The sequence below is a fragment of the Salvia miltiorrhiza genome, chromosome 1 (assembly GCF_028751815.1).
Source record: "Salvia miltiorrhiza cultivar Shanhuang (shh) chromosome 1, IMPLAD_Smil_shh, whole genome shotgun sequence".
NCBI classification, from domain to species: domain Eukaryota; kingdom Viridiplantae; phylum Streptophyta; class Magnoliopsida; order Lamiales; family Lamiaceae; genus Salvia; species Salvia miltiorrhiza.
The window spans coordinates 40,344,141-40,358,733 of record NC_080387.1 but is presented as its reverse complement, the minus strand read 5'-3'; the positions used below and the strand labels follow the sequence as shown (position 1 = coordinate 40,358,733).

The 14,593-nt window shown below is 35.0% G+C and overlaps 1 protein-coding gene across 1 annotated transcript; it reads left to right on the top strand.

Moving 5' to 3' along the window:
* The first annotated feature begins 7,302 nt into the window (after positions 1-7,302).
* Positions 7,303-13,668, top strand: LOC131015463 (ATPase 11, plasma membrane-type-like). The gene is made up of 17 exons (XM_057943887.1): positions 7,303-7,361; positions 7,881-7,949; positions 8,264-8,383; positions 8,471-8,569; positions 8,658-8,795; positions 8,894-9,652; positions 9,760-9,882; positions 9,966-10,070; positions 10,214-10,358; positions 10,494-10,658; positions 10,736-10,974; positions 11,060-11,092; positions 11,175-11,256; positions 11,446-11,606; positions 12,540-12,749; positions 12,829-13,011; positions 13,088-13,668. Exons 2-17 carry the CDS (start codon positions 7,890-7,892, stop codon positions 13,358-13,360), a joined length of 2,895 nt encoding a protein of 964 aa, XP_057799870.1. The 5' UTR covers positions 7,303-7,361; positions 7,881-7,889; the 3' UTR covers positions 13,361-13,668.
* Positions 13,669-14,593: the final 925 nt, after the last annotated feature.

The window sequence follows — 14,593 nt, the reverse complement described above, 5'->3', positions numbered from 1 at the left end:
TTTATATCATTAAGTTGTGTTAAATCCTAAGAAATCTTAGTTCGCATACAACAACGTGTTTTGGCTAAGTCTATTCAGCACTTGTACTTTTTATTTTTTACGCCAAAATAACGAATGTCATTAACAATAAATTATCATTATATAAATAAAATGAGGTTGAATATAATTTTTTTTTATTAATAGATGTGCACAATCAAAGAATGCAAATAAAATGAATGGAAGAGTATATATAGCTTAAGGACAATAGTGTACAATATATTTACTAATTGTCTATTTATCATTATAAAAAAAAGTATATATTTTTACAAATTTTGATATAATAAATTTATAGGAATCATATTGTTTCTAATTTAAAAGAAAATCACAATAAGATATTTTCTATTTCTTTGATTGCTACGTGATGAAGAAACACAACTCAATTGGTGATAAGATAATTTCCTTTCAATTAATAGGTCAAAGGTTCGAACAATCTAATCCACATAAATTGGAGTTGGAGGATTTTTTACGACAATAATTTAAAATTAGGACAAGAATTTTTGAGCTTGCAAAAGTAGAACACTACTAATTAATAAGTAATGCATCCGTATGACAATTCTCAACCATTTTAATTAATGTCCTACTTTAATTTGCAAGCCCGAAAATTTAATTTTCTGCCTATTTTAAATTCAAGTAATCCCGAAATTCTTAAAATGTGTCGAAAATTGTCTTACGTATACATCACTTAGTGTCCTATTTTTGGAACTCAAAATTTTTTTATCCGAATTTCCAGAATAGTAGTACTATAAATTATTGTCCTCAAAACCTTGGAACTATAAATATGGATCATGTTTTACGCACATCCTTCATAAGAATAACTGGCAATTTATAGTATCTTTCAAAATTTGTAAAATATGTTACGATGCATAGCTTGGATAGATGGGAATTTTGATGAAATTTCAAGTACTAAGTTAGATGAGAACTTTCAATCTTCGTACGGATGAGTATATTCCACACGAGCCGGTAGTTGTTGTCGTATTTTCTAGAAAATAAAATAAAAGAATATTTGAGCTGAAATATCAAAACTGCAACATTGTATACATAAAATGCATGACAGTATCACTACTTCGTACGATTCTTCTTCATTTGTTTTACTTCACTCACCACAGCCTTTTAATTTGCTTTCTCGATTAAATAATTTTATAAAAAGTTAATACTAGTAATTAATTTGTATTCCGCACTTTTTTTTTTTTTTTTTGAGGAAGAAAGAGATATATTATTCATCACACGTACATGGAACATGGAGATGACCCTCCACAAACAACGGGGGTTCATTCCAAACACGCAACGTGCCAACATCTCTCGCAGCTTTAGCTAAGCAATATTATACGCGGACTTAACTGTATAACAACCACTAGCAGAATAATGCCAAATAGGGAGATCAGTACCAGCATTTGGGCAATATTATACGCGGACTTAACTGTATTCCGCACTTTATGTACTTGAACAATAAAATCTATGCAGTCACATTGTGGTCAACCACAAATTACTTAGATTGAATTTTTTGATTTATTTAATTGTGGATTTTTTTAAAATAAAAAATGTCTCAAACTCATTTTTATTTATATATATTTTTTTAATAAAAATAAAAAAGTTACAATGTATAGAATAAGTTACAAAAATTAATATTTTTTCAATTTAAATAATTTATGGGTGGCCATAATGTGGCTGTTTATCATCATCCTTTCTAGAAAGTGTCCCCAACTCTTACATTTTCATTTTAAAAATCTTCAACCTTGTAAAATTTTGATCTATTCGCTGCCTTTTAGAATTTGACGACAGAAAGATGAGTCACCCCATCAGATTCTTAAGTAAATTTAAGGATTTTTATGCAATTGAATAATAATGCAGATTATGGTTAGGCAATTTATTATTCCATTTCCAAATTCTATAAGATAAACCAAATTTTTTATAAAATTGAGGATTTTTGAAGTGAAAAGGTGAGTTTGAGACATTCTTTAAATAACGCTGAAAATTGAGGACTCAAATTAATTAACCTAGAAAAAATGAAAATAGAAATTTACAGATAGATATATGTATATATTATCAAGAAAGATGGATGCATGCTAACTTTGTTGGCGGAGGTTACAGAGGGCAGCGCCGCTCCCTCTCCTCGTCCACTCCTCCTTTGGCTCTTACTGTTTGCTGCCAACCGCACTCTTCTGTCTTTGCATGCACAAAATCTTTTCCAACCAACACCATATCCCCTTCTACATATATATATATTCTCTCGTTTCTCTACAATTACTTGTGCTGCACCTTCTCTTCTTCAAGAAGAAGATTTCTCTCTTGAGTTTATAGGTATGCACATTTTATTGTCAAGAATTTTAGGGTGCTTTATCTTTGATGGAAAATGGAGGAACGCATATATTTTCACAATTTTCCCACTTTTTTCATATATTTTGAAGGGCAGATTAGTTTTTGCGGGCAACATGATTTTTTTTCCATATGATATTGATGTAATAATATTTTCCATATTTTTCCATCTTAGAGAACATGAGATAAAAATGTGACGACCACGAAAACAGAAATTGAACGGAATAAGCCATATTTGAACTTTAAGCAACAGAAATTGTAAATAGGCTGCAGCGAAACAGAATAGGCTGCGGCAAAACAGAAATTGAACGGAATAAGCCATACCTCTAACTTCTGCCGAAACAGAATAGGCTGCGGCGGCGGCGGCGGAGGGGCGCTTTCGGTTCTTCTTCTCGTAGATCCCCTGGCCTTGAATTGTAGATTGCAGACGTTGCGGAGGTAGAGGTTGACGGCGCGAGCTGCGAAGGTGTTCCTCAGCGGCAATAGCCGGTGGAGGCGGAGGACGGCGAACGGTGAAGGCAATGGACGGCGGTGGAGTGGCTGGAGGCGGTTGGGTTCACCATTAATTTAGAGATTTAGGATTTTAGGGAAAAAGAAGTGGAGAAAAGGGAGAAAGAAATTTGGCGCTGAAATTAAATTTTGAGACGGAATAAATCTGTCGTTAGATTTCAATTTAATTATTATAAATTTTAAATTAATCTTTGAGACGGAAATAATCTGTCGTTAATTTTATTATTATTATTATTAATTCTAAAATAAATTTTGAGACAGAAGTTATCTGTCGTTAACTTTTAAATTTATTATTATTAATTCGAAATTAAAATTTAAGACGGAAAATATCCGTCTTTAGAATTTTGAGACGGAAATTCCTTCTTAAATTCCGTCTCAAAAGCATATCCGACCGAACCCATATTTCTGTCATAAAATCCGTCGTACGTGACGACCCGTGTTGGGGATCCGTCTCTAATTCCGTCACAAAAATAAGGTTTTTTTGTAGTGAACGTGTTTTGGCTAAGTCTATTCAGCACTTGTACTTTTTATTTTTTACGCCAAAATAACGAATGTCATTAACAATAAATTATCATTATATAAATAAAATGAGGTTGAATATAATTTTTTTTTATTAATAGATGTGCACAATCAAAGAATGCAAATAAAATGAATGGAAGAGAGTATATATAGCTTAAGGACAATAGTGTACAATATATTTACTAATTGTCTATTTATCATTATAAAAAAAAGTATATATTTTTACAAATTTTGATATAATAAATTTATAGGAATCATATTGTTTCTAATTTAAAAGAAAATCACAATAAGATATTATCTATTTCTTTGATTGCTACGTGATGAAGAAACACAACTCAATTAGTGATAAGATAATTTCCTTTCAATTAATAGGTCAAAGGTTCGAATAATCTAATACACATAAATTGGAGTTGGAGGATTTTTTACGACAATAATTTATAATTAGGACAAGAATTTTTGAGCTTGCAAAAGTAGGACACTACTAATTAATAAGTAATGCATCCGTATGACAATTCTCAACCATTTTAATTAATGTCCTACTTTAATTTGCAAGCCCGAAAATTTAATTTTCTGCTTATTTTAAATTCAAGTAAGCCCGAAATTCTTAAAATGTGTCGAAAATTGTCTTACGTATACATCACTTAGGAGGTGATTGGTATGGTGGAATGGAGGTGGGAATGGAATGGTGATTCCTACCTCCATTCCATTCCTATGCTTGGTATGGTTTTATTTTAGGAATCACCATTCTTAAGGGAATCACCATTCCTTTACATATAGGAATCATCATTCCTTCCCTCCAACATGGTATTACCCATTCCATTCCATTTCTAATTCCACCTAAATTTAGATTTTGACAAAATTACTCTTATATATTTTGCACCCTCATCCCCAACCCCACCCCAGCCCCCTCTCGCCCCCCCCCCCCCCCCCCAAAAAAAATATTTTTTTTATTTATTTTTTATTTTTCTCGCCACCCCACCCCCCCACCCCCCACCCTCAATTTTTTTTTTATTTTTTTATTTTTCTCGCCACCACCACACCCCACCCACCCCTCCCTCCCCTCCAATTTTTTTTTCTCCCCCCCCCACCTGCCACCCCCCCCCCACCCCCAACATTTCATTTTTTTTTTCTCGCCACCCCTCCCAACCCACCCAAAAAAATATTTAACCTTTTTTTTAGTTTTTCTCGCCACACCCCACCCCCAAAAATTTTATTTTTTTTTTTTTAAATTTTTCTCCCCCCACCCCCACCCCCAATTTTTTATTTATTTATTTTACTCGCCACCCCCACCCCACCCTACCCCACCCATCCTTCATGATGCAGAAATGCGACAAAGATACATGCCCCATTGGTATTGCAACTCAAGAAGATCAAATTCTTAGGAAATTTGGTATAAAATCATAATAAATTTCTAAATTTTAGTTTTTCCCACAATCTTTCATTCTTGTTTCAAAATTCATGATAAATCATTTTTTTTGGAATTTCCCACGATGACATATTTCGATAAAAAATTTAAATAACGTGGCAATACAATGTAATTACATGAAAATTATGTGACATGACAATCGAATTGCCCCATGCGTTTTAACGGTGATTGATCCCATTAGAGCAGCGCTTGGGGCGGCCTTTAAAACGTGGAGGCATTTTGCTTTAGTTTTGAAACGTTGAGGTAGGTAAACAACGTCAACCCTGACGTTAGGGTGTTAAAGGTGACAGGGGTGTCAACGTTGAGGGGAAAAGTGGTACTTAACCCTTAAATATGCCACATCATTCAAGTTCGACGCCACGTCATTTAAAAAATTCGCCGAAAAATCACACTATGGAAAATTTCAAAAAAAGTGATTTATTATGTATTTTGAAACAAGAATGAAAGTTTGTGGGAAAAACCAAAATTTGAAAATTTATTAATGTTCTAAACCAAATTTACCCTAAAAAAATTTGGAGGTACGGGGGGGGGGGGGGGGGGTGGGGGAGGGGGGTTAGTGGGAGGTGGGTGGGGGTGGCGAGATTTTTTTTAGAAAATAAAAAAATAAATTGAGGGGGGGGGAGGGGAGGGGAGGGGAGGTGTGGGGGTGGTGAGTAAAATAAACAAAAATTTGGGGGTTGGGGGTGGGTGGGGGTGACGAGAAAAAAAAAAAAAAAGATAGGGGGTAGGGTGGGGGGTGGGGTTGTGGGGGGCAAGAAATTTTTTTTTTTTTTTCGGGTGCATGTTTCTGTGTAGTAGTAATATGCATGGAAAATAAGTCAGTTTTTTTTAAAAAAATTGATTAATATTCTTTTTTTTTTTTCTTTTCGATTTTACCCCAGTGCATATTTTGGATTGTCCCTACAAATATAACACAAAATAGAGGTGGAAGAGAGATGCAAAATAATGCCAATTTGATAAATTATGATGTAAATGCTAATTTAGCAAAACAAAATAATTCCATTCCATTCCTAAAATTTATTTTTAGATACCAATCATAGGAATGGAATCAAACAAGGAATTACAATTCCATTCCTTTTGTATTCCTTGTGCATACCAAGCAAAGGAATCACCAAGGTTTGTCATTCCTTTCCTCCCTTCATTCCATTCCTACCTCCATTCCATTCCACCCTCATTCCATTCCATCATACCAATCACCTCCTTAGTGTCCTATTTTTTTTATCCGAATTTCCAGAATAGTAGTACTATAAATTATTGTCCTCAAAACCTTGGAACTATAAATATATATGGATCATGTTTTACGCACATCCTTCATAAGAATAACTGGCAATTTATAGTATCTTTCAAAATTTGTAAAATATGTAACGATGCATAGCTTGGATAGATGAGAATTTTGATGAAATTTCAAGTACTAAGTTAGATGAGAACTTTCAATCTTGAGTGTCGTCGTACGGATGAGTATATTCCACACGAGCCGGTAGTTGTTGTCGTATTTTCTAGAAAATAAAATAAAAGAATATTTGAGCTGAAATATCAAAACTGCAACATTGTATACATAAAATGCATGACAATATCACTACTTCGTACGATTCTTCTTCATTTGTTTTACTTCCACTCACCACAGCCTTTTAATTTGCTTTCTCGATTAAATAATTTTATAAAAAGTTAATACTAGTAATTAATTTGTATTCCGAACTTTATGTACTTGAACAATAAAATCTATGCAGTCACATTGTATTCCGAATTTTTTGATTTATTTAATTGAGGATTTTTTTAAAATAAAAAATGTCTCAAACTCATTTTTATTTATATATATCTTTTTAATAAAAATAAAAAAGTTACAATGTATAGAATAAGTTACAAAAATTAATATTTTTTCAATTTAAATAATTTATGGGTGGCCATAATGTGGCTGTTTAACATCATCCTTTCTAGAAAGTGTCCCCAACTCTTACATTGTCATTTTAAAAATCTCCAACCTTGTAAAATTTTGATCTATTCGCTGCCTTTTAGAATTTGACGATAGAAAGATGAGTCACCCCATCAGATTCTTAAGTAAATTTAAGGATTTTTATGCAATTGAATAATAATGCAGATTATGGTTAGGCAATTTATTATTCCATTTCCAAATTCTATAAGACCGGAGATAAACCAAATTTTTTATAAAATTGAGGATTTTTGAAGTGAAAAGGTGAGTTTGAGACATTTTTTAAATAACGCTGAAAATTGAGGACTCAAATTAATTAACCTAGAAAAAATGAAAATAGAAATTTACAGATAGATATATGTATATATTATCAAGAAAGATGGATGCATGCTAACTTTGTTGGCGGAGGTTACAGAGGGCAGCGCCGCTCCCTCTCCTCGTCCACTCCTCCTTTGGCTCTTACTGTTTGCTGCCAACCGCACTCTTCTGTCTTTGCATGCACAAAATCTTTTCCAACCAACACCATATCCCCTTCTACATATATATATATATTCTCTCGTTTCTCTACAATTACTTGTGCTGCACCTTCTCTTCTTCAAGAAGAAGATTTCTCTCTTGAGTTTATAGGTATGCACATTTTATTGTCAAGAATTTTAGGGTGCTTTATCTTTGATGGAAAATGGAGGAACGCATATATTTTCACAATTTTCCCACTTTTTTCATATATTTTGAAGGGCAGATTAGTTTTTGCGGGCAACATGAATTTTTTTCCATATGATATTGATGTGATAATAGTTTCCATATTTTTCCATCTTAGAGAACATGAGATAAAAATGTGACGACCACGAAAATGTTATCAAGTTTTCCGAACTTTTCATATAATAAATTTTGAACTAATTAAAGAGAACGCACTCTTAAAGGTTATTGTAGTTGTATATATGGAGATAAAAGAAATTAAGGGTGAGAAATATATATTTGAAGTTTTGGTGCAGCAGATATATAGATTTTGGGCTCGAATTTGAACTTTGTTTAGTTACCTGATCAAAGTTGTGGGCAAACATAAGAATGGATTGATGTTTCTTCTTATTGATTATGTAAAAATATCGTATATTTTGGGGTATTGCAGAAGACAACCACCTTCTCCAGCTTGCTGCAATGGAGATGGACAAAACCACTGCAGCTCTAGAGGCCATTAACAATGAAACTATTGATCTGGTAATTAATACTCCCTCCATCCCCATCAAAGTAGTATCCTTTCATCTTTCACATGAATTAAGAAAATACAATTATAATTTATATGCAACTGTTCTACTTTGTCTTTATTTATTGCTTCACATATTATTTTTTTCACAAACATTAAATAGGGTTATTTTAATAAAATAAAATTTAATACAATTCAAATTAAGAAAACGGATTATATTTTGTCATGACATTCCCAAAAAAATAGAGTAATTTTAATTTTGTGGAAGAGTGTAATCTGTAAGAATGATATTATTATTAAAAGTTGTGTGTGATGTCTTATATTATAGGAGAATATCCCTATCGAAGAAGTTCTTGATAACCTGAAATGCACAGAAGCCGGTCTGAGCTCCGATGAGGTGGATAGACGGCTGGAAGTGTTCGGTCACAATAAACTTGAAGAGAAAAAGGTGTTGCGCCATGTTATTTGATGTTGTATATTATTCAATATTTTTCCTCAACTAATTTTAATTTTTTTTGGAATTAATGTTATGAAGGAGAGTAAAATACTCAAGTTTTTAGGATTCATGTGGAATCCTCTTTCGTGGGTTATGGAGGCAGCAGCTATTATGGCCATTGCTATTCCTCATGGAAAGGTAATTAAGTATTTTGCAGTAGCATATATATAGTTATATGTAAATTAAATGAAATGTGTATGCCTAATGGAAATTGTTTGGATTGCAGAAAAACAGTGTTGATTATAGCGATTTCATTGGCATTATGGCTCTTCTTATAGTCAATTCAACTATAAGTTTTATAGAGGAGAACAATGCTGGGAATGCAGCTGCAGCTCTCATGGCTCGCCTCGCCCCCAAAGCCAAGGTTTAGTTACTTCTTCTTATAGTCATGAATTCAACTAACAAGTTTCATAGTTGTGAATTATAGACAAAATAAGGTGAATTAATTTACGATATGATCAGGTTTTACGCGACTCGAAATGGAAGGAGGAAGATGCAGCAGTTTTAGTTCCGGGAGATATTATTAGCATCAAACTTGGAGATATAATTCCCGCCGACGCCAGATTACTGCAAGGAGATCCCTTGAAGATTGACCAGTCGGCTTTAACCGGCGAGTCGCTTCCGGTGACCAAGCATCCCGGAGACGGCGTCTACTCCGGGTCCACGTGCAAGCAAGGCGAGATCGAAGCAGTCGTGATCGCCACCGGAGTTCATACTTTCTTCGGAAAGGCAGCTCATCTCGTTGAAAACACCACACATGTTGGCCATTTTCAGCAGGTCCTGACATCCATCGGAAACTTCTGCATCTGCTCCATCGCCACCGGCATGGTGATCGAGGTCATCGTGCTCGCATGCCAGAAAAGGAAATTCCGCGACGCCATAGAGAACCTTCTCGTGCTGTTGATCGGTGGGATCCCCATCGCCATGCCCACGGTGCTGTCGGTGACCATGGCGATCGGGTCCCACCGCCTCTCCCAACAGGGCGCCATCACGAAGAGGATGACCGCCATCGAGGAAATGGCCGGGATGGATGTTCTGTGCAGTGATAAAACCGGCACTCTAACTCTCAACAAGCTTACGGTCGACAAGAACATCGTTGAGGTCTTCGCAAAAGATGTTGACAAGGATATGGTTGTGTTAATGGCTGCAAGAGCTTCAAGGTTGGAGAATCAAGACGCTATTGACTGCGCCATTGTTTCCATGTTAGATGATCCTAAAGAGGTAACTACTTCATATGTATACTATTATTAGTTGCAAATTTATCTATGGTGAGAAATTAAATAAGGAATGAAGTAATTAGGCTTTACTTGATGTATGTTGGTGGGAAGGCACGTGCCGGGATAACAGAAGTTCACTTCCTCCCTTTCAACCCGACTGACAAGAGGACTGCACTCACCTACTTAGACACTCATGGAAAAATGCATAGAGTCAGCAAAGGTGCTCCAGAGCAGGTACCTCCCAACTGCCTAATCCCAACATTTAATTTACATTACTAAGCTAAAAGAAGACTCATGATTTCCAAATTTTGTTGAAGATTCTTAACCTGGCATATAACAAATCAGACATTGCAAAGAGAGTGCATTCTATCATTGATAAGTTTGCTGAGAGAGGCCTCAGATCACTTGCTGTTGCTCGTCAGGTAACCTGAATTGCAATTGTGATATTGATTCATTCCCAACGAGTTGAGCTTGTTTGCTTTTAATGATTCATCACATTTACTATGATTGGTTGATTAATTTTGAGCATCTTATCCTTGAAATAACAAGTTTATACTGGTTTCAGGAAGTCCCGGAAGGAAGCAAAGAAAGCCCCGGTGGGCCCTGGGAATTTCTTGGCCTTCTCCCTCTCTTTGATCCGCCCCGTCATGACAGCGCAGAGACTATCAGGAAAGCTCTTGATCTTGGAGTTAGTGTGAAAATGATTACAGGTTTCTTCATTACTCATCAACTCCACATTTTCATCTCCACCTTCATACATTCAAATATCTATTTTGTTACTATCGTGATTGTGAATTAATTGTGATTATGAATTATTACAAATGTTGATGGGGAAAATGGTTCAGGTGATCAACTAGCAATTGCTAAGGAGACTGGACGGCGACTTGGAATGGGCACCAACATGTATCCTTCATCATCATTACTCGGTGACCACAAAGACTCCTCGGCTGCGGCTCTGCCGGTGGAGGAACTCATCGAGAAAGCCGATGGATTCGCCGGCGTCTTCCCAGGTATCATCATCATCATTTTTCTTTTTCTTTTTTGCTTATTCAACAAATCATTTTAAATGATCCGTTCGTGGTTGCAGAGCACAAGTACGAGATTGTAAAGATCTTGCAGACGAGGAAGCACATCTGCGGGATGACAGGGGACGGAGTGAACGACGCGCCGGCGCTGAAGATCGCAGACATAGGCATCGCAGTTGCGGATTCGACGGATGCTGCTCGCAGTGCATCCGACATAGTACTCACTGAGCCGGGGCTGAGTGTCATCATCAGCGCCGTCTTAACGAGCCGCGCCATCTTCCAGAGGATGAAGAACTACACAGTTAACATCAAACTTAATTTAATACTCAATAGTTGCAAGCATATCATGAGTTTGTGATTTCTATTTTTATTTTTTATTTTTGCAGATATATGCTGTGTCCATTACTATACGCATAGTGGTAAGCTTACAAACGCTCCTCTTCAACAATGTGAATGTATATTATAAATATTAGTAATGGTGTCCTTTAATTTGTGACACAGATGGGATTCATGTTGCTCACAGCATTTTGGAAGTTCGATTTCCCTCCGTTTATGGTTCTTGTCATTGCAATTCTTAATGATGGTAAGAATGTATCCACATTGCAACATATGCTCTGCACATCTCTAATACTAATTTTTTTTCTTTTTGAGGCACATTCACGATGCGGGTGTATTCATAAAAATTGTCACTTTTATTTATAACTATTACTAGTTTTATTTAGAATAATTATGACTTTTATTTACAAAAACTGTCACTTTTGATTACTTGTAGGTACTATTATGACAATATCAAAAGACAGAGTGAGGCCGTCTCCATTGCCCGATTGTTGGAAGCTGAGTGAAATTTTCGCGACTGGGATCGTTCTAGGAGCTTACCTTGCTCTAATGACCGTTATATTCTTCTATTTAGCCTATGAAACAACCTTTTTCGCGGTAAATACCACACTTGCATTGTTTTTTTAGGGTGCATTCTTTTTGATCGAAAAATGTAGAAAATATATATGTTCACTCTTTTTCCACTCTTTTCACATATTTCGTAGGTGATAATTTTCCTCAAATATGATAGAATTTTTTTTCCATTGCAATCACTCTTCTCTTCTTTTTATTTCAATTTATGATAATATTATCATAAGTATAAAATATGGAATAAACTTTTCTACGAATCTAGAGTATATGAGATAAAAAAAATAAAAAATCAATACTTTCTTTTCCTTTTTTTTTATGACTAGCAGAAAGAACATACGTTGTACGTGTAATTAATGTTATTTTATTTGATAATTTATTGTTTTAAAAAAATTATTAATTCATTACTTTTATTAGATAATTTATTGAATGGATATATTTATTTATAAGCCTTATCAATAGCTATAGAAATATATTACATAGATTTAGTGTAATATCTTGAATTAATATATTCTTATAAATATGTAATGTGTAAAATAATTTTAAAATAAAATATATACTCCCTCCGTCCACCAAAAAAACTCCTACTTGCCCTTAAATATTTGTCTACCAAAAAAACTCATACTCTACTTTTTGGACAATTATACCCTCCCTTGCTTTTAAAATTAGTACACTTTTACCTATTGGCCCCACTTTACTCTACCATTTTAGTCTTTTACACCACCTTTACACCACATTTTTCAGCTTTCTTAGTCTCCGTGCCGAACCCCAAATGAGAGTTTTTTTGGTGGACGGAGGGAGTAATAGGGATAAAATAGGCAATTTACAAGTTGTGCTTAAGGCTCTTTTTCTATTGGTATAGATAAATTTACAATTAAAGAGAATGCAACTTTAATAAAAAAGATCAGCACTAATCCAGACATGCATGATTGATCTAACTGTGTGCTATATATTCTTGATCAGAAACATTTCCATGTAGAAGATTTCAGCCAGCACGTTGGCGAGCTAATAGATGAGAGCTCCAAAGAATTGAAAGGCAAGTTATCATCTGCTGTGTACCTTCAAGTGAGCACCATCAGCCAAGCCTTGATTTTCGTCACTCGCTCCAGAGGATGGTCCTACACCGAGCGACCCGGTCTGCTCCTCGTCGCCGCCTTCATCGTTGCACAACTGGTCAGCACATTTTTCTTCATTTATGTCCCCAACTTGAACATAATTAATTTCACATAAGTTATGATGCGGTAAATTACAGGTTGCAACCTTGTTATCTGCGGAGGTGACATCTGACATGTTTGGGGTGAAGAAAATCGGGTGGGGATGGACTGGTGTGATCTGGTTGTATAATATTCTGTCGTACATGCTGCTTGATCCTATCAAATTTGGAGTCCGATATGCTCTCTCTGGCAGAGCTTGGAATCTCCTGCTTAACCAAAGGGTGGGGTTTGTCAATATATAATACTACTATAATACTATACATAATTAACCCTAATTAATTTGGTTTGAATTATCAGACTGCGTTCAACTCCCAAAAGGATTTCGGAAAGGAAGCTCGAGAAGCAGCATGGGCGGCGGAACAGAGAACCATCCACGGGCTGCAATCGGCGGAGACGAAAATGTTCAGCGAGAAGAACGCGTCGAGGGAGATGAGCATCATGGCGGAGGAAGCCAAGAGACGCGCAGAAGTTGCGAGGTTGAGGGAGCTGCACACACTCAAAGGGAAGGTGGAGTCGTTTGCAAAGTTAAGGGGGTTAGACATTGATGTCAACCCACACTACACTGTCTGATCCAACTTCATTTATGTTACTTGCTCATTCATGCTATTCAAGATACACTCAATAACACCATATGCAACTCCACTTGCATATATGTATTTCTATCCAATTATAGACCGCTCTGTTTTCGTTTTCATGGTTTTTTTATGAGACGTGAAGTCAAGTAATATTGGAGCAAGAGATGGACCGAAAGTAGATGGATTAATAGTTGTAACACTAGGAAGATGCGTTAGCTACTTTGGTTACCACGTTGTTGCAATATTTGCTTTTCATTGTTTGTGCAAATCTGCGGAAACATATATAAATATGCAGTTTTGCACCTTATTAATTTGATTCCCATAAAATTACCAATCCAGATGCTCTTATATTTTTATGTATATATATATAGGGATAGGTTTTAATTACTGAGATTTTTTTTTTTTCGCGAGATTGTGAGACGGTATATATAGTGTTGAATAAGGTAGTATATATTGCTGAATAACGATATTAAAAAAATTAGTAAAATTTTCGTTCCCTGCAGGATTCGAATCTAGGTAAAAAAAATTCTCTTCCGAATAAATATCAACCATATAATAAATTAAATCAACTCTTACAAATCTCATTCCCATATATATATATATATATATATATATATATATATATATATATATATATATATATATATATGGTGTGGTTCTAGAGAGAACTACATTATTTGTGAGAACGGGAGAACCATCAAATCTAATGCATCCACTGTAAAAATTAATGCATTCGCTGTTAAAATTAATGCACTAAAAAAATTAAAAAAAATGCTCCCTTCAGGATTCGAACCCAGGATCTGTATTCATCCAACATGATGATGCATCCACCGTAGATCTTGTTGATCGAATGGCTGAAAATGGTTCTCCGGTCTTCTTTTATTTATGGTTCTTTCTTGAACCTCTCCCAATATATATATATATATATATATATATATATATAGGGGCGCGCTCCAGTGAGACCCCCTATTTTTCGTGTAACATGAGTACAATGAATAAGACATATAATACTAATGAATAAAACGTATATCTAATGAACAAGATGTATATACTGATGAAAAATAAATTTTAAAAAATTCGTAATGAATAAGACATATATACTGATGAACAGGGCCGTATATACTGATGAATAACAAAATTTAAAATATTCAGCTCCCTCCAGGATTCGAACCCTGCGAAAAAAAATCACCCTCTAGATACAATATCAGCCATAAGATTGACAAAATAA

Coding starts and splice junctions, on each gene's coding strand:
- LOC131015463 (XM_057943887.1), top strand. CDS start 7,890: ATGGAGATGGACAAAACCACTGCAGCTCTAGAGGCCATTAACAATGAA. Junction 11,257..11,445: donor CATTGCAATTCTTAATGATG/GTAAGAATGTAT, acceptor GATTACTTGTAG/GTACTATTATGACAATATCA. Junction 12,750..12,828: donor CCTTCATCGTTGCACAACTG/GTCAGCACATTT, acceptor GGTAAATTACAG/GTTGCAACCTTGTTATCTGC.